We start from the raw sequence: 26,177 nt of genomic DNA, 5'->3' as shown, positions 1-26,177 counted from the left end.
TCTTTCAAAAGTAGCCTACACTTGAACTGACTTAAATTGCTCGTGAAACCACAGCCTCGCAGCGTATGAATCCAATGTACCTGAGACAGAGTAATTCTGCTAAAAACACTGGCTCACAACGATTCATACCCTCCCTTTCCCTGAACTGGAGAGAGCACAATGCACAGCGTTGTCCTTCATTCTTTTGTTGATACACAGGCTGGAAATAGGGGATTGGATAAGGGTAGGGAAGGAGCCTGAGATTTGGAATCCATATGGAGAACACATTTCAGAGCAGCACAGCTATTGTCTGCTTCCTTCCATATGGACTCCATTCTTGTTACTAACCAGCAAGCATCAAATTATTCCAAGGTGGGAAAAAGGAGCATCTCTCAGGCACTCACCAAAGATTTCAATTAGGCATAGACACATTCAGAATGTCTTTATCAAAGAACAGGTGCCTGTAAAGGCTCAAGCGCTATACAGGCAGCAGGGGTTATCTAAATTTGAATGGAATAAACTACCATTTTACTACTACAAAAACTACTTTTAAACTACCACAGATTATCCAGCTCATAATGTGTTCTTAAACACAGTTTGAGATCCACTTTGATAAACCTAGAGAGGGTATTTCTGGATATTTGTCCTCCTCATGAAATATCACCAAAAGTCAAGGTATGGTCCTGAATATTGTCTTAGATTAACATAACACAGTTATCACATTCATCTCAGTTCATGTCACTAGCAGTAAGCTAGCTGTCTAAATTCCTTCAACAGTCAATGGAGAAGGAGAAAGGATGAACTGTTGTGTAGACATGCCTATCTAAAATACATATTTAGATATACATATTTTCATACCAGAGAGTAAGGTATTTCATTTCTTAATCCTTTTGCTATGGAGGGAGATGAGAAGTCTAATTTTCAGACATATGAGGCTATGGGAGATTAATTCCAGCCCAACTATTTCAAGTTTTATTTCTCTTTAGCAAAGAAGAAACAGGTGATGGGTTCATATGGCATTCCCAAATCACATCAGAGGAATCTGAAATGAGATCTGCGAGGATCTTTGGCTTATAATGTGAAGACACTTGTCCTGAAGACTAGACTCCCCTGCCACTTATAACTGATTATTTGTCACAGCATAAACCTATACAAGAAGATGACAGGCATATAGTGTTAACAGAAAGATCTTTTATGGAACAGGTAACAAAACCAGACTGTTTTATGTCTACACCATAATGCTGAAACAGGCACTGCTATAGAAATACAGTAAACAGAATCCCAGAATGGTTTGGGTTGGAAGGGACCCTTAAAGATAGAATCAGAGAGCTGTGTAGGTTGGAAGGAACCTTCCAGACCTTCTAGTCCAACCATCAACCTAACACTGACAAAAACCGTCACCAAACCATAGCCCTAAGCACTACACCTACCTGTCTTTCAAATACCGCCAGGGATGGTGACTCAACCACTTCGCTGGGCAGCCCACTCCCATGCTTAATAACCCTTTCAGTGTAAAAATTTTTCCTAATATCCCATCTAAACATCTCCTGGTTTAGATGTTTTCCTAATATCCAATCTAAACATCTCCTGGTTTAGATTGGATATTAGGGTCCCTCACAGCTTGAGGTCATTTCCTCTTGTCCTATCTCCCTTCTTGGGAGAAGAGACTGACTCCCGCCTCTCTATAACCCCCTTTCAAGAAGTTGTAGAGAGAAATAAGGCCTCCCCTCAGCCTCCTTTTCTCCAGGCTGAACAACCCCAGCTCCCTCAGCTGCTCCTCTTATGATTTGTTCTCCAAACCCCTCACCAGCTTCATTGCCCTTCTCTGGACCCACTCCAGCACCTCAATGTCTTTTTTGTGGTAAGGGGCCCAAAACTGGACACAGTACTTGAGGTGAGGCATCACCAGTGCCGAGTGCAGGGGGACGATCACCTCTCGGGTCCTACTCACCACGCTGTTCATGATACAGTCCAGGATACCATTGGCCTTCTTGGCCACCTGGGCACACTGCTGGCTCATGTTCAGCCAACAGTCAACCAACACCCCCAGGTCCTTTTCTGCCAGGCAGCTCTCCAGCCATTCATCCCCAAGCCTGTAGCGCTGCAGGGGGCTGTTGTGACCCAAGTGCAGGACCTGGCACTTGGCCTTGTTGAACCCCACCCCATTGGCCAGACTATCAGCCTTCTGTGCAGCATCACCCCTCAGTTTCCTAAAGGCCTCCTATACCAGAGTATGTGAGAAGACGACCCATTTCTGATCCTGGGTGATTAGAATGATCTGGGCAAGGAATCAAACCTGGAGTGTAGTTGGGATTAAAAATTAGCATTTCTTGTTCTTGTCTATGGTGCTGTGGTTATTACTGTAGTTGATGGATGTTCCCTTGTGTACATAACAGTCCCTTGAAAAAAGTCTGTTACTGTTGTGCAAATGCTGTCTGTTAAAGTTATCTGCTAACAAAATCCAAAAATGTAGAGGAGGCAAAGAAACCAACACAAAACCCAGAGTCAGGTGTCCTCCTTCCTGCCTGTTGATACAATGTCCATTTAAAATATCTGAGCAAAAGTATTTCTTCAAAACTTAATACAGGTTACTTATACCTCAGAGGAGAGGCATTAGACTGAGTATGAGAGAAGAATATCTCATTGCACACCTGAAGAGAATCTGTTGCAGGACCTTCAACACCATATCCATGCACCATCTGAATTATCTATTGGCTGTCTCTGGAGAACAGCTGAGGCCTAAAATCATGTCACTTAGATGCCCAAGGCCACCTGTTCTTGCTAGAACCTGAAGCATACTTCTCTCATACTAGAGACAGGTAAGCTCCTGCTGAATGTAAAACTAACGGTGTTCTCATTAACCCTACAATTTAGTCAAAGTACGTATTCTTAGTCACATGGGCACTTTCATGACCTCCAAACATTTACTTATTACCTCTGCTTTCAAAAGTTCAAAAAGCAAGACTCTGTGCTGATAATGAGATGCCCTTACCAGTTAAGCACGGTATATTCCGGAGGCTGAACATATGTGAAGAGAAAAATCCTGACAGTTGAAAAACCACAAGCCAAACTTGATTTTAGCATGTACAGTTCCCTAGGTAAATCTTCATCAACTGAAACTTGGAATAATAGCTCAATGCAGGGAATTATCAAAGATCTGGAATATGAGATTCTTATTTTTAGTGAAAAAAGTAAAGGGATAAGTACTCGCTGCTCCTATATTCTAAGGATACCTCTTTCAATGCTCTCTTATTGGAAGCATTCATGAAAAAGGATGATGAAATGGGATAGGAATTTTATAGAATACACCATTTTATAATTTCCAGATCTACTTGCTTTACAGTGATCTATATCCAGGCTTCACAGAAGTATGAGGTAGTAGCCAAGACAGAGGGAAATTAGTTTCAAGAGATTTTTCAAACTCTTAAAACCAGCATCCACATCACAGACCAGGCCAAACCACACAGCAACAGAGAAAGGAAAAAAATTAAATATATAAATGAAGCTAGTTATTCTTCAGTGGAAGGATCACAGCTTTCATTTTCATGAAATTCTCAAAGACCAAGTCAGATCTTGTCATCACCACATCTGTGGCTGCCAGCTGACTGGAAGCAACTTGGTCACAACAAAGTTTAGCTTCTCTTGATATCCCTATTGCAGCTGTCCATTAAACTGGGGCTGTGAATTGTGGCAAAATCACCATTTTGAACAGGGGCTAGTAAACAAACAAGCATGAATAGAGGCTGGAATCCAAATTGAAATGGACTTCTTCAGCTCCTTTTTTCCTAGATCTTGTATCACAAGACCTCTTTTTCTTTCCTCCTATCTTTAACAGAACAATGGTACCAGCAGAATACAAACATTCATATCTCTTGAAAGAAACATGATACCACTTCTTAGCTCACATGCATTTTGCAGGCTCCAACAATCTCTTCTTTATCACTGTAGTGTTGAAAGGATGCAAGATATCTAGGATCTGGGAGATTTCTCCTTCACCTCTTCCATTGTCATATCCTGATTCTGTCATATATTTCATAAGACCCCAGAATTGTCTGAACTCATGAGAAAAAAGAAGTCACCACAGATTTATTACTTCACTGAGAGAATGAGAAAGAGCTGTGTTATATCTGCTGGTGTTACTCCTATTCTGTTTCATCCATATTTCTGTACAAAGCCATGCTTTCCCTGGTTGAACTTAATGCCAGCAGAAATTTCTCAAGCAAACTTGCACAAGTATACCTACATACCTCAGAGTTACATTTTTCCCCCACCAATGAGTTTTAGGTCATCTCCTGGCACCTTATCCAAGTCCTCTCCAACCTACTATCTCCCAAGTTAAGCAAACAGCGGTTCCAGATGACTCCCTGTTGTGTTTTAGTGGAGGTAAAAGGAAAGACTACATGCCTTTTAAAGGCTCAGTCACCTTGCCTCTGCTCTGTCTTATCTCTAACTTGAAACTGGGACGGTTGCAAAGATATCCCTTTAATATTGCAATAACTCAGTAAATGGTAACTTAGTCATCATCATCTACAGCCTTTTGATGAAAATATGCACCAATGCTATAATCTGATCATAACAAATGGCATCATGTACAACTTAGACATCAAGCCATCCTTCCTTCCAGTAACTGATTTTCACAAAGAACATCTATAAGCTCTTAGAAGCTACTGAGAGAAAGATGTATGAGTGTTGCTTGGCAAAACACCTCCTCCTTGTACATAAGACAAGTCACAGGTAGCTTAGAGCAAGGCCTTTGTTTAATTAAACAGTAGGGAGTGACTGTGAATCCTGTACTACAGAGAAGAATCTCAGAGACAAGTACTAGTCAGATCATTAGGGGGCAGCACACTGGTGCATGTGATCTTTGCACGCAGAAATATTTCATGACTTCATGATCAAAGCTGATGATTAGCTGTCAGAATGGCACCACAAAAAAAAAAAAAAAAAACACAAAAAGGATAAAAAAAGACTGCAATTAGAAACATTTTTTTGCTACTAAGACCTGTTACTCAGGTGTAGGGACTTCAAACCGTCCCAACATGATGTGCCTGAGACTGAGTCCTCCAGCTACTAAATCTGTTAAGGCAGCACCTGCTGCCTGCTCTGCTGGTGCAACACTTGGAGGAACAGGAACAAACATCGCAAGTTATGCAATCACAGATTTCTTTATTTTATTTATCATTTCACATTAAATAATGCCACTCTTTATTAAAACTTTTGCATTGAAATTCAATATAGTCTTATGGCAAAGGTACTCCTTGAACTTTTAAATACATATTTCAATCAGAACTAGTATTTCCAAGACATAGTGTAAATACTGTGAATACTCATCTTGCCAAGATTTATGCAATTTTAAAGAAATGAGAAAATGCACTCCAGTTCCAGTTCAGTGGGATTACTTGCATGCTGAGAGTTAAGCCTTTTCGGGTGGAATTGGATGAGTGACAAGACACTTAAAATCTCAAAAATATCTAGCAGTATATTTCAGTTCTTATTTTCCACTCGTAAAACCATACCCTACAGGAGCACGTTTACTTTGGTGACTTTGTTGATGCTTAAAAAAAAAAAGGAAGAAAATAAAAGAAAAATGGGCCAGGATTTCAAAGGTTCTTCTGGGAGCTAGATGTCTAAGTTTCATTAAAATTTAATGGGATTTATATGCTTTAACTTTTTAAGTTTCTTTAAAATCCAAGCCAAAAATGAATATCTTTAAAAGTTTCAGAATGATTGTAAGAGTAGAGTATAATGCTTGATTCATTTAAAATGCCAGCAACCTGACAATTTCCTGTAACAGGAGAAGTTGCATGACCAGACACAAGTTACCAGTTAAATTTAATAATCAAAGCTATCTGTATAATGGCAGAAAGGATAAAATTTAATAGTTTCATTTCTTCCCTTTATGGGTAATGAAATAAGACTAATAATGGTTCTATTTCAAACACTAATAAGCTATGGGTCAAGAAATGACCCACCCGCACACTGATGAATTCTAATAGAGATTACATAGCAAGGAGTGGTAGTCAGTTGGTTTTCTACTCTTCACATTTATTGCTAGGTTACTGAAAAATAACTATTATGGGGAAGGAGAAGGAAGAGAAAAGAGAATGAAGACTGTACTGTCATATGCAATATCTGACAAAGCAATATATATATATATATGAGTAGAGGGTTGGACCAGATGACTTCCAAAGGTCCCTTACAACTTTAATTATTCTGTGATTCTATGACATCTCTGAAATCCTTCAAGGAGATAGGATATATACTGTTGGAGGGTTGGGGAGGAAGTTAACTGGAATGCGAAGAAAACTTTTCAGAATTAAGATCTGATTTTTAGATTTTTTTTAAAGATTCTGCATTTATAAATGCTAAACATTTCTATAAATAGAGTCTTAAACTTTTATTTCAAGATTACCTTCAGAACTGCCAGAAAGTGCCATCTATACACATTACTGAATACCACTGTAGATAAAGATATTAAATTCACATTAAAGACGTAGTGTTTTATTGTGTGCCATTACTGCAAAGCCGGCAATAACTGCTTTAAGCCCTAGTTTTACAGTATAGATAGGTAAGCACAAGAATAAAATCACAAACTTTTTAGAAAAGAACTGGTATTCTTTCACTAATACATGTATATGTTAAATTCTAGATCTTAAAAACAGTTCATCTAGACTCTCTTTAGCAGCAATGATACGATGCATATCTTCTTTCCCTAGTAGAAGTCCAATTACAAGAAACATCGCACTGTTAAGGAATAGTGGTCGAATGTACAACATCTACAGATGCAGGAACAATATTTTTCTAAAAAGAAATATCAGGAATTACATTATCTATAATCACAACAGTGTTTAATGAAAATTATACAATAGATGTGCCATTTCATCTTAAAGTACTGTGAAAAACAGCTTCCATTTTAAAATAATGTTTTTTATCCCTTCATTTTGGTTCTTAGTACAGTTCTGTATTAAAAAAAAGTAATTTTATAAAAAATGGCTTCTTTGGATGAGTTGTTTCTAAAAATTCCAAATTGAGTCTGTACTATAAGCTAAAGAAAAAAAATCGACCCTTCAATGCTGATTTTTTTGTTAATACATGAACTTTCAAACCTTCACACCACTGCCAAGAGAAAAATTCAGAAGGCTTTATGAAATTAAAGTATGCTAATCTCCCTTAAAATTTCATTATTTTTCTTATAAATAAATTGGAGAAAATGCCATCTTCTAAATTTAGGTGCCTACATCTGTGTAATAGGTGACAGCACCTCTACTGCCATCAGCTGGAGATCTAGACATTACAGTGATCAGAACTGAGTTCAGTTGCCTAAATGTACATTATCTGGTGTCACTTCAAATGTTACAGGTTATCAGACACCTACACAAAACTGGCAAATAAGACACATGATCTACAGGAAACTTGCACACCTTTGTGAAGCAGCAGCTGAGGCCAAGTCAGATGTCCTATGGCATCTTAAATGGCACTAGACATTTCTATGAAGCAAATTGATTGACCCCAGTGGAAACTAGAGAGCTCTTCTGTTCATCCAGAAGTAGATGTCTATAACTGGTCAAGTGAATAGCTCTGTTATTTAAAGCAGATATCTCCATAGATACCTATATGCAGATGTCTTAATTTGCAAGCCCGAAGTTAGACGCAGTTTCATATAGGCTAAGCTTCTTGAATAGATGGAAGGATAGAAATCTAGAAAAAATTACTATGCAGAATATTTTAGCACACCCTTTCCTATAGGTAAACCTTTTGATTTTATAGTTTATTGCACCAAATCCTGAATCAATACAAGAAGCAACTTTTGGTTCAAGAAAAAATTCACCAAAGAAAGAGCTCAACTAAATGGTGCCAACTCAAAGTCTGACCCATATTCATTTGAAATTACTTGAAAAAACAGGATTACTATAACCAAGCATTTTTTTCAGAATGCCTTTTAACCTCTGTCTGCTGTAGTTAATCCATATGTTTCACTCACTGAAGCTTAAGAATTCTCCTAATGCAACAGCAAATCAGGAAACAGGTCACAGCATTGCACCTACACACCTTACTGCATTAAACTAAAAGCTTCCATCATCTGAAGTTTTGGCCCCTCGTTTTTCATGGAATCTCCTTCTTTTAATATTCTGTATCAAATTCAATCAAACCAGAAGACTGGGAACTTGCAGAAGAGTAACAGAAAATGCTAATACTTATGAACTTAAGTTTACTTACTATTGACATCAGTGTTAGTACGTAGTGCTGTAAATTCTGCCCATGGTGACGAACCATTTTGGTATCAGCTGTAACCATCACTTCTACATATCTTGGATAGGAAAGAAAACGTTTTTTCCTGGAATGTGGGTTGCCACCATCCTCTATAGATAGGTTATTTAAAGCATATTTTAAACTGAGAGACTTCTGTAACACATTACTCTCTTCAGTTAAGCTGCTGAAGGTTGGATGTAGTAAAGTGCTCTTCTTCAACTCTTTTTCTGTAAAGTAAAAGAAGATTTAGTGTTGAATGCAGTTTCTAAATTTAAAGAGAGGAGCGGGCAAAAGGCTGCCCAAAATAGACAAAGCAAACTTCTATTTATGATCTTATTTCCAAGAAAATTCTTCCAGTGCAAGAACTATAAAAAATACATTAAACGTGGAAGGCTGTAACAGGAACATCAAATTAGACACCTTGTATATTATCATATAGTTCTATCATATATGGATTCATTGTTAAAAATTACTTATGAGACAGCAGTATTTCACTGTTCCTAGAATGCAGTAAAATCCAAACAGACAGGATGGAAGGAGATAAGCACTACAGTTTAAACAGTGCAACAGAGTTATTAATTAAACAAAATACTTTCTTTTGTTACACAAAAAAAACTTTGACAACAACAGAACCAATCAAAAGAAACCATAACGGAGACTAGTCCTCAAATCCCTTGACTTTTTCCACTTATATAAGGTTATATTTATATAAATATGGAACTCACTTCATAAGCAAGTATGCATCAAAAGCCTTCAGTGACTTCCTTGACAGCTTTGTTAATATTCATCACACAGGATCAAGTTCTAAAGGAAATATAGAACCTACCCAAATACCTCCAAACTAAGTACTTAAGTACTGTAATACTTCCAATTATGGTGTATAGTCCAGCCACCAGAGACTTCTGATGCCTGATACATAAAGTCCATGCATTAATCAGCAAGTCAGATTATCAATAGCCCACATGGAAATACTTAACTGAGAGCATAACTGAATTCTCACTGAGTTCTTCAGAATTAGACACCTCAGCCCCCTCAGAACAAACCTCCACTGTCTTCCTGGAAGCTAGATTTCCTCTTACGAAGTAGCTACCAAAGGATATGTCCCCTGATCCTTTTATTCCAATGACTTGGTGCCTGCAGCACTGACTCAGGAATTAAGAGATCCCAACTCTGTCACCTTCAACTTGGGAGGCTTTAAATCCATGCAATCCAAATTTCAAGGGAAGAGCCTTTCTCCATCAGCTTTAAGCTACTTTTGACAGGTGGGTAGTCTGTCCTCTTTAAAGTTAGGGCACAGTACAGCAAGAAAACTGTAGAGGGACAACAGCAAGCACCTTAAAGTTTGCTGAGCAATTATCTAAGAGTCAATCACAAAATATAGCTATAATAATTGCAGAAGCTATTAGCACTAACAATAACGAGGGAAAAATTTGGGGACTGGCTTTGTAAACCAACTTGTTCGTGAGTGCCTACGTATATTAGATGTGTTCAGATTGAATGAGTTTGATGCACTGAAGAGAACTGGCTGAAATCAACAAGTGGATCAGTATTAACTATCATATTTATCAAAAGCATATTATGGCAAACTGAGATGAGCTCCCCTGTATAAAGAAATAGGATTTATGGATAGAGGAAATGCAGCAGGTGTCCTATTCTGACTTGAGTAAGGCTTGTACCAGGGTTTCCAATTAATTCTTCATTAGCAAGTTAATTTAGAAGAAACCAGTACAAAATAAGGAAAGAATTTTAGAAGTAATTATCATGGTTCAATTTCAAACTAAACAGATGTACAAAATGCTGTGCCTCTTCATATCCTCTGTCAAGATTCCCTTACTAGAGAAACTCTCATGGTCACAATATTGCTACATATACTCTGTTCCTCCTAGAAGGGAAGATGTGAACAACTAGGCAAGACTAGCATTAAAAGGAGACAAATCTCTTTAGAAGGCAGAAATATAACACAAGGTTTTTCTCCATGAAAATTTATGCAACTTGAGTCCCCGAAAAATGACTAATCTCTAGTTCACAATCTTTTGTAGTTTCTCCAATAAACGAAAAGGGGGAGAATGACCAAGCTCTTAATTCTTGGAGCCTCTTTCCTTACACTAGGTTGCTTATATTAATAGAATTCTCATATGCAAGACAGGAAAAAAAGAACAAAAAAACCACACAAAAAACCCCAAACAAACAAACCATATAAACTGAAAGACCTCTACTTCGGTTCAGCATGTATTATTCATCATTTAAAAAAAAGAATTAGGAATAACAACACTCACTTGATTTTCAAACAAAGTACTAACTTCTTGTTCTGCAATGACAATCAATTAAGAGACAGCACCAGCTTCCCTAAAAAAAGCTACAGAAAATAAGTACCTTTGACTAGAATTTGTTAAATGCAAGATGATCATAGTGGTTGCTTTCTGAACTTGGTATCTATGGAAAAGCAGGATTCCCAAAATGTTGTTTCTGAGTATAAAATATGCTTCAAAAATTTTCCAAAATTAAAAACACTAGCCACCCAAGATACACCATTATTTTTCCAATTATATTTTCAAACATCCAGGCAGATATTCCATTTAAAAAAAAGGTATAAATTTTATTATTTTCCTTTTCTTCAGACAGCTTTGTTTATGCACTCAGCCTTGCTTAAACATTCCTGAAGTACAAGTACATTCAAAATGCATAAAATGCTGTTTTCAGTCTCATGAAAGGTGTAGAATCTTAATTAGACAGGATGTTTCTAAATGCCAAGCTGAACCAAATGTAAGCTGCTTTCCCCTGTTGTGAATCTCCACCCATTTGTGTTTTCTTTAAAACCAAATAAAAGAACTCCCTATGTGTCTGTCAAAAGCAAAAGAAAAGCATTTATTATGTCATTAGGCTTAAAAAAATTATGCTTCTAACACAATAAAAAATATTTTTTAAATGGTACTAATAGAATAGTAAGGGTTCAGAAACACATTGCTCAGGCAGGATCTTCAAAGGCTTCTACATCATTATATCCCAAAGCAGATGGTATCTCAGTGTTTAGAATGAGTCTATGGACACCTACAATTTTAAATAAATCCTTTCTAATCCCGCTCTTCTGTCTAGTTTTTGTACTTTGACAGTAGCTGCAGGTGCCTTTCTCTCGTACTATTTTCTGACTATGAAAATGCATGTGTAACTAGAAAAACAACTACTAGAAGTTTTCTGCCCCGCAAAGGAACATATTAGTTTAAAGCACAGTGCTTCCTCCTCACTTCTTTATGGTATTAAATAAAGTGGTTTTGTCTTTCATAGTCACTTTCACTGCATGCATTCTCTTTCAAGTTACTTTGCTTTATCACATACTGTGAAGCTATGAAAGTACAACCATTCACTTGTCACATATCCTAATAGAATGCTTGCAAATTACTCCACTATATTTGAAATAAAATGAAATACTATGAATACGTTATTAAAATATTTATAAGGAGAAAAATCCACATTAATGGGCAATATTAGGCACTTCCAGTATCAAGGAAGACAGATATCCTGAATTATCTGTTATACTTGTGATACATTCATTATCTTTTGCAAAAAGCAGAAACAACTCCTGTGTATCTACTCTTAAATGTTTATGCATGGACAACTTAGGCATAAAAGTAAACCAACAGAGAAGTTCTTGCAGTATCATGCATTTTATTTTTGTTTGGTTTTTTTAATGTACATTTTGTCCTACATTTGTATTAGCCACTGCCAGAAAAAAAAAGGCTGTCAAGTCTACATGATAGAAATGTGTAGGTTCTAAAGGAACAACCTGAAGATTAATAACATTTACAAAAATTAAATCTTGCCTTTTCTTTTTTAAACACCTCACATTTGAAAAAGTGACATTGAAATTTAAAATATGACTATACCTGAAACTTCACAAGGTTTATGGGATTTCTGAAACTTTTTTTTAAGCTCTTCATGCCTGTATATAAGATGTGGTTTGTTATGCTCATCTTCATGTTCACCGCCATCCGCTTTCATCAGAGGTTCTAAAAAATATTCACCATCGTTTGCTTTAAAGGTGCCCATCTGAAAGTAAGAGAAGTAATTAATTTATTTTCCACTAAAAATACTGATATAAAATTAGTTTTCATTAAAATAATAAACTATTTATGATAATATTCTGAAATTAATGGAAATAAGTTTACACATGAGACAGAGGAAACTTCGGGGAAGCTGGAGATGGAAGCTTGAAGGTAAGACAAAGGGAAGTTTGCTTTCAGAGACTTGTCCAACCAGAATAACTCATAGCCTGAGTATTAACAATGTATCATAGGTAATCATTATATGGAATTAATGAAACAGAGGAGGTCACAAAAGTAAAGAGTATCTAAGTATAGTCGAGCAGGACCAGCTGGGAACTGTGGAGAGGGGACATCAAAGCCTTGGATTTGTGTTGTCCAAATTCTAGACTGATTTGTTGCCTTCTGTCCTTTACATAACTTATGTTTTTCTTCTAAAATTGCATTTTGCCCATAGATTAGAAACAGTGTTAACTTGGTATTCCTTTTAAAGACTTTGAAACAAGTTCCAGGAATTCAAAGTCAACAATTTCATTAATGAGTTTTCTCCCCAATTCCCACCCTCCCCCCTACAGCAGACACACATGGGTAATTATGCAATGGGAACCAAAGGAACTTGATTACTAACAAAAGCACCGGCACGTACACAAAGAAAATGAACACAAATTAAGCTCCTTTTACCCCACCTCATCCCTTCCCCATAACCCATTCAATTATGAAATCCTGAAACAGAATCTCTTCTTCCTCCTCTCTGCACTTCTAACCAAATTCATAGTTTCCTAGAGCTTAAGTGCCTTATTTCAGGAGACTATGAGGAGGAAAAAACCATGTAAGAACCTCATCACATTATTTCCAGGCTTTTGGGGAATTTCCTTACTTCAGCCAATTAAGTACCTAGAATAAGCAGGTGCCCTGCATCCTGTTAATTGTTTTGCCCTATTAGTGGGGCATGTTGACCAATAAGAGAATAGTGATAATCTACATAATGTAGTTTAAGAGAGTAAGTGTTCATGTCAATCTTGAAAAAGAGAGTGGCAGAGCAAGATATATGAGAAGTGAGAATAGTTTGGGGTTTTTTCCTCAAGCAACCTACAAAGAGCCTTGTAAAACCTGCTGCAGGCTACATTAGTGTCCAGGGTATTGTACAGGAATTATAATATCCCCTTGAATTCAGGATCCTTCTAGCAGTTATTGGTTTTTCTATGTTTAAATTCTGTTATGCTTCAAGCATGTGCCAGACTACCTGTAACCTTGCCTGAAACACGGCATACAAATCATCCAGCTATTGTAAACCCACGGTGGTTTGATCTTTCTGCATCACCTTGGTTGCAGAATGAAAAAGCCACCCAGGTAAATAGTATTTTCGTTTCAAGACTGTTTAAATCTAACACCCAGAAACATATTTCCCCCTCTCCCTCAAGTTTTATTTAAATTCTTTGCAAGTAAATTTCAAGTTGGGGAGTCTCCTTCTCTGGAGATATTAAAAACCCACCTGGATATGCTCCTGTCCAACCTGCTCTAGGTGAACCTGCTTTGGCAGGGGTTTGGACTAGGTGATCTCCAGATATGGCTTCCAACCCCTGCAATTCTGTGATTCGTGCTGGATCCTTTACATGTTCAGTTCAGCCTTCTCACACCCAGTGTTTCCAGGGCATGTGGTTTGTAGAGGACAGCAGATGGAGTGCACTGAGAACGCTATGTGCCCCCCTGGGAAGGGCCCCATGAAAACAGATATGCCACAGCTTGTCAGTTAGTCCTAAGGAGGTACAACCTTCTGGGCAAAGTGACAGGGACAGACAAGAAGGACCTGTTGCTCATGGACAAAGCAGCAAGAACTAAGATTCATGTTGATGTTTTTTATATTAAAGTCCCAATTACCAAAACATTATATATTTGATCCCATACTATTTGTGAACACTAACATTGTTAATGAATTATTTTCTCCTGACATACCGTAAACCCTATTTCTAGATAAGAGACATTTAAAATACCTTCTTTTATATTTAAGCAAAAACTTCACTGCTACTAGTTCATTCCACATGTACATTTTACTTCCCTTCTAATAGCTACAGCAGATATTCTGCATTTGTTTCTTCAATGGCTTTTCCAACTAAGAAGCTTTCAGATATTTCAGAGAAATGGTTTCAGCTACAAGAAACATAAGATTATGAGAATAATGGCACAGAACTAATAAGGAAAGAGGTTTTGCTACTTAAAATGTAGCGCAAATGGTACTTAATGTACACAAATCTACTTAAAGGGTTTAAATACCAAATTTATCTTCTGGAATATTAGACTTCCATTAGAAAAGATGAATTACAAGAATAGGGCTTTATTTTTCTACCATTTCACATTCAAAAAAAAAAAAAAAGAATCATCACTAAGACATATGGTTTTGATCACTTTGAAAATTCCACTTAGCCTCCTGACCCCATACTTAGACAACCAATTGCTACCAGAGGAAAAATCCTATCTGGAATTCAAAGCCATATTTATGCACTATTATCCTATGCAGTGTATTGGGAAGAGTCATCATGACGCATCATGACTGGTCCAAGTCAAGCCAGGACTTCTGGTACTCCCAAAGAGGTGTTCCTGCCTTGTACCTCCTCTAGATGTGCACTCCTACAACTCTTTGTTTATGCACTAGCACTAGAAATACCATACACTGTATACCAACTCCTCTGTGCAGTTAAAAATCTGTGCCTCCTACCAAAGGAAGATATTTTAAAGACATTTTAAAACTGAAATAGAACTGAGAATCATTTTTCCTGGGAAAACAAAAACAAAACCACCACCAACCACCATCCCAACTTCATATCAGCAAGAGTTTACTGTAAAATCAGACTACCAAGAAACTCAGAATGGTGCTCCAAAGCCTGCCCATCAAGCTGAGGCTAACCATGAACACAGAATGTAAAATGCCTGGCGACATTTGTGGCTCAACTGTCATTACTCTATAGTCTAAATATCTCAGTCAGAACTGATACGTGCATCTTAACTGAAATCCAGAATCCTGTGGTGAAATAGAAGACACAATAAAGTCATCTAGGGAAAAAAATAATAATAATTTTAAAAAAAGCAGGCAATTCCCCCTCTTTTAAAAGATACTCAGAAGTAGCAGTAACTGCGCTCATCTTCACAGCAAATTATTAGAGAAATTGCCTAGAAAGTAAAAGAATGAAATCTCCTTCATTATGTCCAAGAAGATACAAAACATACCATAAACTTATAGCCCAAAAATTTAGGACAGACAGCTGGAAATATCCTATATTACATTTCATGACCTCAGAATTATTCTTAGCTTTGTTTTAAATCAAAAGATTAATACAAGAAGGCACAATGGTGTCCTTAAGACTGGGCATTCCACCTTTCCAGATAACTGTTTTCGAAAAACAGAGCAAGTGAGCAAGCTTCCTCTCATTTGCTCACTCTCTGGCCCACTGATTCTTGCACAGTATCCCAGAATCAACTGCCTGGTTAGATATGAACCAATCAAAAAGATCTATATTGCAACAAACTTCATTCTTTCCTCAATCAATTCTCTGCTTTTCAACAATGTATCGATGAACAAGCAATCACTACCACTGACTAGTTAGGAACACCTCCCACCAGCAGTCTACAATAAATTTTTTCCATCTTCCCTATCCAAGTTGAGAAGAACCCACGTTATTGTATGCGAGAAAAACCAAAAGCTAAGAGATGAAAACAATGTTCTGCCTTCAGAAAGGTATGTGATATTCGACATTTAAACCCCAAGCAGAGCTTGAAGTCACCAATTCCAATCTTTTAAATTCTCTATGAAGACTGAAGCTGGGTTTTCATTAGGTACACACATGGTTATCTCCTCATTTTCCTAACACATAGGTCTACAAAAATTCAGTCACCAGCTACATTGTCTGTTTCATAGTCCTTCATTCATGAAAGTGACACTTAACTCCGGTGAGAGACTCTGCTGATACAAATGGAGATACTACAACGAGTCAGGCACACAGGTAGAAAGTCTGAGAGATCCAAATGAGAAATACTTTTGGTAAAGCCAAATAAACTAAAGTCACTTAGATGTACAGAGGCAGGTTGCTGAAACAGGAGCCCAAACATTTGCAGGAAATGAAATCAGAAATGAACTGGATTTACTTATCTACAGATGCCTCTCAAATCATGTAACAAGAAATCTGCCCAAAACATTCTATTTCTGTTCTCAGATAAAGAGGTAAAAGTATATTTAAAAGATCTCTTCAGTAGAAGTGGAGTACAAAATTGAAAACAGTCTCTTTCACATCATAAATAAGTGGTCCAAAGAGGGAGTGCTACACAGGACTATGCATAGATTTGAGGAAATTTATGAGAAAACCCACATGAGAAAGATAATTTATTTCTTGGACTTAAAATACTCTGGATGAGTTAGACACTTTATATTAAATCAAGGTTCAATGGATCAACACAGCTACTCACTATATATGGTATGTCTTAGTGGTTTAAAGTGGCTTAGAACCGTATAGTCTTAATCAATGTATTTGCTCTATTCCAAGAGTAGTAGAAATAAATATTGCAGAATTTATGGTTAAAGTATGTACTGTGCCCATATACAAATTACATCCTTGTGTATAATGGCAACTTTGTAGAACACATGGAAAACATAAGGGATATATAGCAGGTTTCAGAAACATGGAATTAATCTTAGTATGTCCAACAGCAAAACTGGAAAGATTTTCAAAAAATGCTAAAAGAACAACTGAAGTTCTGGAAAATGTGACTCTAAACTGGCAGACTCCCTCCCAGGTAAGCTCTACTCCTCTACCCAAGTTATTTTCCATGCCCTCACAGTCCAGCTTCTCAACTCAAATGCAAAAACCTGCAAGTAGTTTACAGCAAGAGTACTTTCATGGTCAAAGTTACAAAATCCCTTCCTTTCATATTATTCTCTTCCCTTCCCTCCTCCTTCCCCATTGCGTTAATTCAAAGCTCTTACAAATCACCTGAAAAGCCCTTCACCCTTCTCTTCCTGCTCTACTGTTACAATGTTTTCTAATGAAAACTTTAAGCATAGCTTAATTAATTCCTTGAACAAAAAAGTATTAGAGGTTAACTGATCGTGGTACACTGCCATGTAGTGGTTGCAAGCTAATGTATTAAAACTAGAGCTAATAGAATAAAAATATGAAAATTGTAATATAATAATAAATAATACATCACTTAAGCAACGGGGAAGAAGTGTCTAGCAATTAGTGTTTTCTAGTGGAAGACCTTTTTAGAAGTGACTGAAAGCAACATTGTATTTTAAGTTCTTAGAGAAAAATAAAATAAAATGCTAAAAGCTTATTATAGGGAAAAAGTCTCATCATAAGTTTAACTATGATCTAACCACATCTCCTTACAAATCCTGTGATGTTAGAGTTTCATGAGCAGATAACAATCATACCTTTAGCACACTTAGACACACCTTGAACAGAACTGATGAGGCACCCACCTAGCTCAGAAGTGTCCCGATATGAAAAGGCACCTAATAATTGGTTAAATAAAATGATGTAATTCCAGTTTGAAATTTAAATTCTATGTAAACTCCTAAAGGGATCTTACCTATTTGTACGTTTAGGTCACACCTGATCTAACCATGCTGATAACCGTAGCACTGGATCCAGTGTCCTTACTGCTAAGTTACTTTCACTCAGGAACACAAACACTCACAAAGAAAGGGTATTTCCATTTTGCACAATGCACAGGGGAAATAACATTCTTGCAGGAAGTGCAACTCCTGGCTCTAGGTACTCTGAACATCACTTTTTAAGGCTATTGTAGGCAAGAAAGTCTGGTAAAAATAGTACTCCAGGAGTTTCAAATACAATTTCTAACAACAGTCTAGCTAAAAGGCAGAGAACTTGACAAGGTCAAGGACAGCTGGAAAGAGCAGGGATCATGGAAATTAACAAGATTCATTGGAGTGGAAGGAAGAGACAGGGGCTTATTTATTTATCTTTACCTTTATATACAATTCAGAGTGAACAAGCTGGAAAAGTCAATTTAAAATTACAGAGAAAAGCTTTTGTCAGAGATATACATGGAGATTTCATTATGGAAAAGCAGCTATTCTACAATACCTGGTTAAAGTGGTGCAACAAAATGAAGGAGTTTTGTTGTTTGGTTGGGTTTTGGGGAGAATGTTGGCTTTGGTTTTTGGTTTTTAGAGGTTTTGTTTTTAAACACATAAGCAATCATCAAGCTAAGTATTCACACAGAACACAGACCAAGGGGATCTATACGTTTAATACTGGAGGAAACTGTCATATAATCTTGCCTGTCTCAGTAAATGTCAAGCAAATGTACATTTTCAACTTATGTCTGTTTAAAAAGAACTTCCTAGCTTTGATGTTTTTAAGTACATGCAGAACCATCTTTTTCCTCTCACTGGGAGATAAATAGCTCCCAAAATGTCCTTTCAACCTCATATAGGCAGTTATCACTTAAGCACACACAAGGTATGGCTAGATTTTCACCTGTTTTAGTCACCCACACAGTAAGTTACCTTCTGGGTGTCAAAAGTACTCAAGGTATCACCTGTTCTCAATGCCTGACTTTGCTACCCTAATCTTGCCATTATCTACACAAGAGTAGATCTGAAACAGAAATACAACTGAGACTATTGCAGATACGTTATCACATGTGGGAAGCCTATCTATGCCCCAAGAGTACCAAGTTTCTTGAGATCCACGCCAGTTGACTGTTGACTGCCACCTGGGGCTGGAAGCATTACTTTAAGACATACACACACCAAAAAAAAAAAAAAAGCTATTTTGAGCTATTTTGCACTCCATTTCAGTGATTTAGCTTGCCTAATGTCAGCAAAGGACCATATGTTGTATCCTTTCCCCTCCCCTGACACCCCTATCGCATATAAGTAAATCCAACCTCCTGTGGCTGCCCACAGCTTTCCAGCAAACTCACCTGCGTCACATAAACCCCAAATGATGAGAGAGAGATTGTGGATCTCCTGTAAAGTAGTCAAGAACAGGCTGCAGCCACCGGAAGAGTTTATCTGGCAAACATAACGTGCTCAGGCAGCTGCCAGGGAAGCAGGCTACCAGACACAGGATGCAGGCAAAAGGCACACCAGCGACGGCTGAGCATCCTTGGCAGAAAACGTTAAGCAGACTGGGACATGCCTATGTAAAGGACAATTAATGCAGAATTGCTGGTAAACAGGCAGATACAGAGTCAGATCATACCGCTTCCAATAAGACACTTTCTGTGAAGCACCTCAGCTGCACAATTCACAACCCTGTGTATTTTCTCAGTTTACAATTGCAATTACCACCTGTATTTGCTGACCTGTGCTGGTCCATGGGTAAAAGCATAGCATCTGTGGAGATATTTTCAGGAAAGGCAGAGATGTAAAAAGCTTGGGAATAATATACTGGGGATATTTCAAGTTTTTTTGTAACAGCTGCAGCGGGGACCTAAGCTGTCTCACTATTTTATAACAAAGTGTGTGATGAATAGCAATTTTGCCAAGGCAGGTAGAAATTGACTCTGGGATACAGGATCATACTCAATTAAATTCAAGTGTTATGGTCCACCCTCAGGTGTATGTGAAAAAGACATCTAGTGTCTACAAAGCTAAAAAGAAATGAGACAGCAACAGTAAGGGATATGCGACATTCATCCTGTGACCAGCAGAGCAAGGCTGAGAAGACTTCAGGCAACTGCAGTCATTAAAACAGACTGTTGAAAAATGCTAGATCAAGTGTCACAGAAGCAGAAATAATTTAAAAAAATTGGTCCTGCTTATGAGGATACATATTAGGGGAAAGCTAACAGGAAAACAAAGTAAATGAGATAAAAATTGTAAATGAATTAAGTGAAGAGCGAAAGAATAAATAATCAGAGAAGAAAGGAGAAAAAGAGAAAAAAATCAAATGAAAAATCCCAATGAAGTAATCAAGTACAAAAGGTAGAGAAGGTAGAGTTTGGTCTACTTCCTGATCCCTTTTTGTTCTGTTTAGTTACAAAAACAACAGCCAAAAAAAAAAGGAACATTTTATCTTTTACTTGTAAAGTCAGTCCTTGTACTTGAAACCATTCTGTGCTGGTGAGAAAGAACACAAATGCAGAGGGCGATGATGGAAGCACTGAAATTTTTGACTGTTGTATTGCAGAGATTTGGGGCTAGAGACTCACCTGGTGTACCTGTATGACAAGTGACAGAACTATTAAATGGAAGTCATCACATTAACCAGTCAGCAGCAATAGGACTTAGTTTGTCCAAACAAGAATCGATTGTCTTGAATTGACATTTTAATGTGATCTTTTCCTAGCTTATGGTGGAATCTTTACAGTAAGATAAAAATATATAAAGACTAATATGTGCAGACACTCAGTTTCACAAAGGTGACCTGAATGCCAAAACCTAATCCACCTTTCAGGTTTAGAAGGTAACTTTTTTGAAGTGACAGCCCGTAAGTTAAAGCACTAAGTTATTTCAAGGTATGCATATCTTCTAGTTACAAGTGCTGAAGCTTACTTTGGAAAACCCGTGGAGCTCATTGAAGCTATTAGTCCTAAGCAGCACAAAACTGGGAGCAAATATCTGGAGACTGTTACCTACATTAGACCTCCACAAGAAACTAGATGCTGGCTATGCTAGTACTAGCTTCCAGCAAGTTTTTGGGGGATTTTGTTTGTTTGTTAAACCAAACAAAAATTAAATTTCATTAAAATAAGTATCAGGACTGCCTATGTTTCTGAAAAGAACCACTGCACTCATTCATAGCAGCAGCCTGAATTGTTTTCAAAATATCTCAGAAAGGTGATCCGCTGACCCGTATCAGTAAAAAAATAAACACAACCTCTTGTACTGAGGAAATTCTGAAGATCCACACTTAGGTTCATATTCTTGCTATTCTCCAGACAAAAGTAAGGTCGATGTGCAGTAAAGGAGTGTTACCCAGGGGCTTCCTTTAGCTCCCAAGGAAGGGATTTGTTGCACAGACGTTGCTGCACTCTAGAAGCTACATTAGAACAAAGCCGTCCTGCCTTCCTGGCCTGCAGAAAGCTGGCAGCCAACAAATCCACTCAAGAAGAGATTCCTATCTACTTTCCTGCTCCTAACTTGTGCCAGTCAGTGAGCGTGTGAAATCACTCTATATGCCAGACTGTACAGCCAAAAAGATGTATGGTTCCTCCTTTCTTACCTTTCCCTCTCTCATAGTAGGGTCACGTAAACCACCTTTGGCACTTCAGCATTCTCCCAGCTCACAAAAACTGATTTTAACTGTCCTCAGCATCAGTCAACACATTCCTGACCTCCATGAAAGAAAACCAGGCTTCTCAAAGGACTAAACAAACTGTTTTCATAACATTCATTCAGGATTAACACAAATAAAAATAAAGGTCCTTTCTTTAGACAGGGGCATGCTAAGAACTGAAGGCTCATTCTAGTTATCCATGGCAATAGCTCCTTCATCTACAGATGCTTTATCCACTGGTATTTGCTTATATTTGTCAATAAACTTGTACACCATATGTTCTCAAAAATTAAAGGAATAATTTATTTTTTTTCTTCTTCGATTTTGCTGTCTGGATTGTGTTCAAGAGGTCTCTTTAGCCTACATGCATCCAGGGACATCCTCAGCAGATCTTGTTTCCCATGTTTTTAGAAAGCTATAATTGACTAATGCAGTAAAAGCAACAAAAGATATAGAATTTAAGAAAATAAAGTGAAATAAAGTGTGATATTTCAAAAATTACTCTGAAGATGCAAGAAATACGCCTGTATGTGATCAGATGTTCAACTAGGCACCCAGGCCATCACTCCAAATGACCTTCTGCCTTTGACGGCATCCCAAACTTCCCTAATTACACACTCCCTCCTTGCAATTACTACAGACTCCCCGCTGACCTTCTAACCTCCCTTTGCCATTTGCATCCCTGAACCCAGGGCATGCTCTGAAATGTAACACAACAAAACTGCACACAGGGTGTCAGGAGCCATTAAGCAACGCTCCGTGGGTACTCGGGGTTGTACACTGCTCTTGGCACACTCAGAAAAAGGCTTAACTGAGGGTGAAAAGGGAACACAGAGCTTGAGGGGGAGAACACATTCAACTTGAGAATGCAGAAGAAAAGAAGGAACTTGGGAAGCAGGAGTGAAGCCGTGAATGAAGGCAGCGCAGAGCTTGGGGATAGATGCCAGTGGGATAAAGCGAACTCAAGTACCTGGTTTCACTTCAGATCACTCAGGCACATCTTCAGAGCTGTTTTTAAAATTCCATTGTTAAATTTCCTTTTTGTCATAGTCCACATCCTTTTTCCTCCCTAGCTTTTACAGCATTGGTCTACAGCAATTACCTTATACATGCAAAGTTGAGGAATAAAAATTATACCTAATAGTTCAAAGTAATCTCTACTATTTTAATTTTCATACACCAAGTTCAGCATTGAAGAAAATGGATCCTACAAAGAGAAGGGATTTTACTGTTTACAGGAAAGATGGGGACAAACTTTTGAGCAGGACCTGTTGCAATAGGACAAGGTAAAATGGTTTTAAACTAAAAGAGGGTAGATTCAGACTAAATATAAAGAAGAAATTTTTTATGATGAGGGTGGTGAAACACAGGAACAGGTTGCCCAGAGAGGTGGTAGATGCCCCATCCCTGAAAACATTCAAGGTCAGGTTGGATGGGGCTCTGAGCAACCTGATCTAGTTGAAGATGTGCCTGCTCATTGCAGGGGAGGTAGATTAGATGACCTTTGAAGGTCCCTTCCAACTCAAACTATTTTATGATTAAAATAAATATAATACAGGGCTACCGAGTCACTAGACTAGTTTCTACAGTCTTGTTCACAATAAATAGTATCTTACCTCAGCAGCCAGCCCTCTTAAATCTTTGCATGTACTCATCAAGCATGGTCCTGCTCAATGCAAGAGCAATAAGTGACTAGCTTATTTTTGCAGGTACATTTGTTGAATGTACAAAGCAAAGAAACTTTTAAAAGCTTCAGAAAAAATATCCTTTTACTAACCTTTTAGGATTAAAAAGTTCCCTTTTTAACATGCATCCCTTTCTGCATGCATTCCCCACCTGGGAGTGGGGAATGCATGCAGGGAGGACAAGATCTCACAGGAAAATTCTACCTGGCCTCTATCCCCCTCCTTTCACATCCATTCTCTTCTTGACTCCAAAAGAGTTGTCTCCCCTGACAGTCACACAAACAGTGTAATACTTTGGATCCACGAGGGTGAGGAAGAAAATTAGGCTGAAGGCTCCGAGTCAGGTTGGAGGACACTCTGTGCAGATATTGGCAACCAGCTGGCTATCACTGCATCTTCGTCCCCACACAATCCTTCTCTGGGGTACTATAGGCATGTCCTACATAAAGCAGGACAGCATTCATGCAAGGCTCTGCTTCCTCTTGTGAGGAGCTCACCAGCTTCATTAGCAAGGGGAAAGCAGCCCCAATGCTGGGTACATTACATACCCTCTGCAAGGCTGTGTCTGCCTGGGCAGAGAGAAGCAGTGAGAGGAGGTCCTGAGAACACCAGGACACCAGAACACCAAAAGCAAGTCTTTTGCTGGTGGCTCAGACTAGGCAGTCACTCAGCCAGGCAATGACAGAGAACATGAAGTCCAGGTGGAAGCTGCAGTGACAGTTCACAAGGCTCATCTAAAAGAGGCAAAGGCTCACTTTAAAGGCACTCAAGGATTTCTGAGTGGAAGTTTACATGGTCCAGACTCGGAGGTACCGCACAGGAGAGAGAAAGAGAAGTGAGATATTCAAATTATGACAGAGAAGAGTCTTGTGCTGAAGAGTTTTAGAATTAGTAAATAATAGGTAGTTGAGACAACATGGTATTTGTGATTCCTCCTCTTTCCTACTCCCTCCGTGAGTTGAGTGCAACATATCAGGGGGACTGGTACAGGTTTGAGTTGTTTTTTTTTATAATGCAGATATGAACCGATGACAGGCATTTATAAAGCAAGATATATAGGCAAAACTTTGATGAATATAGAATTACTGTTTTTGAATGCTTGCTTCTCCAGTAATTTCCAAGGACTAACCCAGGCTTACAAGGCCTCAACCCAAAGAAAAGGTGACATATATCCACGTATCCAAGAATAAGCATTAGACAACAGAGATGTCTAACTCAAGTACCAATTATTTCTAATCCTCTTTTCCATCATGTGCATCACCTTCTTTTAATACACATTACACTCTCCTGTGTGCATCCAGCCATCTCCATTCTATTTCCTGTAGGCTACTAGAAAGAGACTAGAACATGAAGGTAGATTTTTTCATTTCTCAAAAATAAGTCTTGCACCTTTACTTTCCTGAGTGACTGCAAAAAACATGGAACAACTTAAATTCACAGTAATATGTACAAGACCATATTTTTACAATGCACAGGTCACCCATACTTGTCCTCAGCAATTCAAAGAACAGTGATGTGGTAAAGCACTAGGTATCAACCTTCTTGCTTCTAGACACAAAACGATAAAATTTAGCAATACAGTACAACTGCTTTGACAGACAGTTGTGTCATGCTGTTTCTTTGTTATCACTTTGGAAGACATAAGGCATGCTATCAAGAAAGAAGTAAAGAATGCAGGGCAATGGAGTTTTGACTTGTTTGCTCAATTCAATTCTGAAGAAGTGTTTCATAGACACCCTCCCACTGAGTGAGAGTTAGTAAGAAGCTTCCCATTCACTTTTAACAGAAACGTGACCAGAGAGCACTGCTGCACACCTGTTAGAACATGACACACCTCTACAGCGTTACTGAAAACAGAGGAAGAAAAACATCAACAGTCGTTCTTCTCTGGTCAAGTACCACTATTCCTCACTCACTACCACACAGTACATCTATAAAGCTACAAACACATAACTGATGCCAACTAACAGCATCACTTCATCAAAACAATAGCTTACTGTGTTTCTGAGGCATGATTTTTTTCCTCTGTTATAACGCTCTTGGTGTCAGGAGTTACATCAACCAATTCTATCACACGCCAGCAACAGATCCTTTGAAAGCAGCATTTGTATATCCCGCCAAAAAAGTATCATCGTGACCGCAAACTGCCGATGCCAAGACACTTCATGGCCAACTACTTGGAACAATGCCCGGCAACTTCCAGCTCAGCTCTGCGGCGAAGGCATCCCCACCGCATTTCTTTCAGGGAGGAGGAGGAGAGCATGAATGGAGACAGGAGGAAGTAACCGGCATGCTTACCAAGCCACCGCAGATGCTGAAGACCGCCATGTGCGCCTCCTGGGCGTTGACATGCCCGCGGTAGAAGCAGTGCCGCAGGTCGGGGGAGGGCTGCGCCTGCCGGGCCCCGAGGTGCAGCACCCGGTACTCCGCAGCCAAGAAGCCCGCGTCGGCGCTCAGGTTGAGCTGGAAGACCTGCCCGTAGGCGCGGAGCTGGTAGTGCGCTCGGAACGCCGCGGGCTCCGGCGGCGCCTCCGGGCTCCTCTTCCTCCGGCTGAAGTGACGGGCGGGAGGGAACTCCTCCCCGAACTCGTTCACTCGGACAGGTGTGACGATCTCGTAGGAGGAGAGCTGCTTCACCGCGGTCTCTGCCACAGAAAGCCCGGAGCTCAGCCTCACTTCGCCTCCGCTCGCAGCCCCGCGGCTCCTTGCCACCGCACCCCTTACGCTAGCCAGGGGGCCAGTGACAGGAGCGGGAGGACCTGCCTCCGGCGCGCCCGGCGACACCCCGCTCCGGCCCCGCACCGACGGCCGCCCCGCTGCCCCCCAAGCCCCGCCGTGAGGAAGCGCTCCCGCCCGCCCGCGGCCGGGGGATCGGCGGCTGCCCCGCAGGGCACGGCCGGGACCCGCCGCCGGGCCGGGACCCGCCGCCTTTGTTGCCGCGTGTTTACCTTGTCCCGGGTGGAAGCGGACTCCCCACGCGTGGG

General features: G+C 39.1%; 1 protein-coding gene across 1 annotated transcript in view; it reads right to left on the bottom strand.

The window, feature by feature from the left end:
- ADAMTS20 (ADAM metallopeptidase with thrombospondin type 1 motif 20) overlaps positions 1–26,171 on the bottom strand; it is an 87,962-nt gene extending 61,791 nt beyond the window's left edge. Inside the window, exons 1-4 of the mRNA XM_014964226.1 lie at positions 26,142–26,171; positions 25,492–25,838; positions 12,111–12,273; positions 8,197–8,456 (exon numbers count right to left, since the gene is read on the bottom strand). Of these exons, the coding sequence (XP_014819712.1) occupies positions 8,197–8,456; positions 12,111–12,273; positions 25,492–25,521 (453 nt within the window). The 5' untranslated portion in view covers positions 25,522–25,838; positions 26,142–26,171. The remainder of the gene's footprint in view (positions 1–8,196; positions 8,457–12,110; positions 12,274–25,491; positions 25,839–26,141) is intronic.
- Positions 26,172–26,177: the final 6 nt, after the last annotated feature.

Source organism: Calidris pugnax, unplaced genomic scaffold (assembly GCF_001431845.1).
Source record: "Calidris pugnax isolate Ruff unplaced genomic scaffold, ASM143184v1 scaffold44, whole genome shotgun sequence".
In the NCBI taxonomy this organism is placed as follows: Eukaryota; Metazoa; Chordata; class Aves; order Charadriiformes; family Scolopacidae; genus Calidris; species Calidris pugnax.
This window is presented reverse-complemented; position numbering and strand designations above follow the sequence as displayed.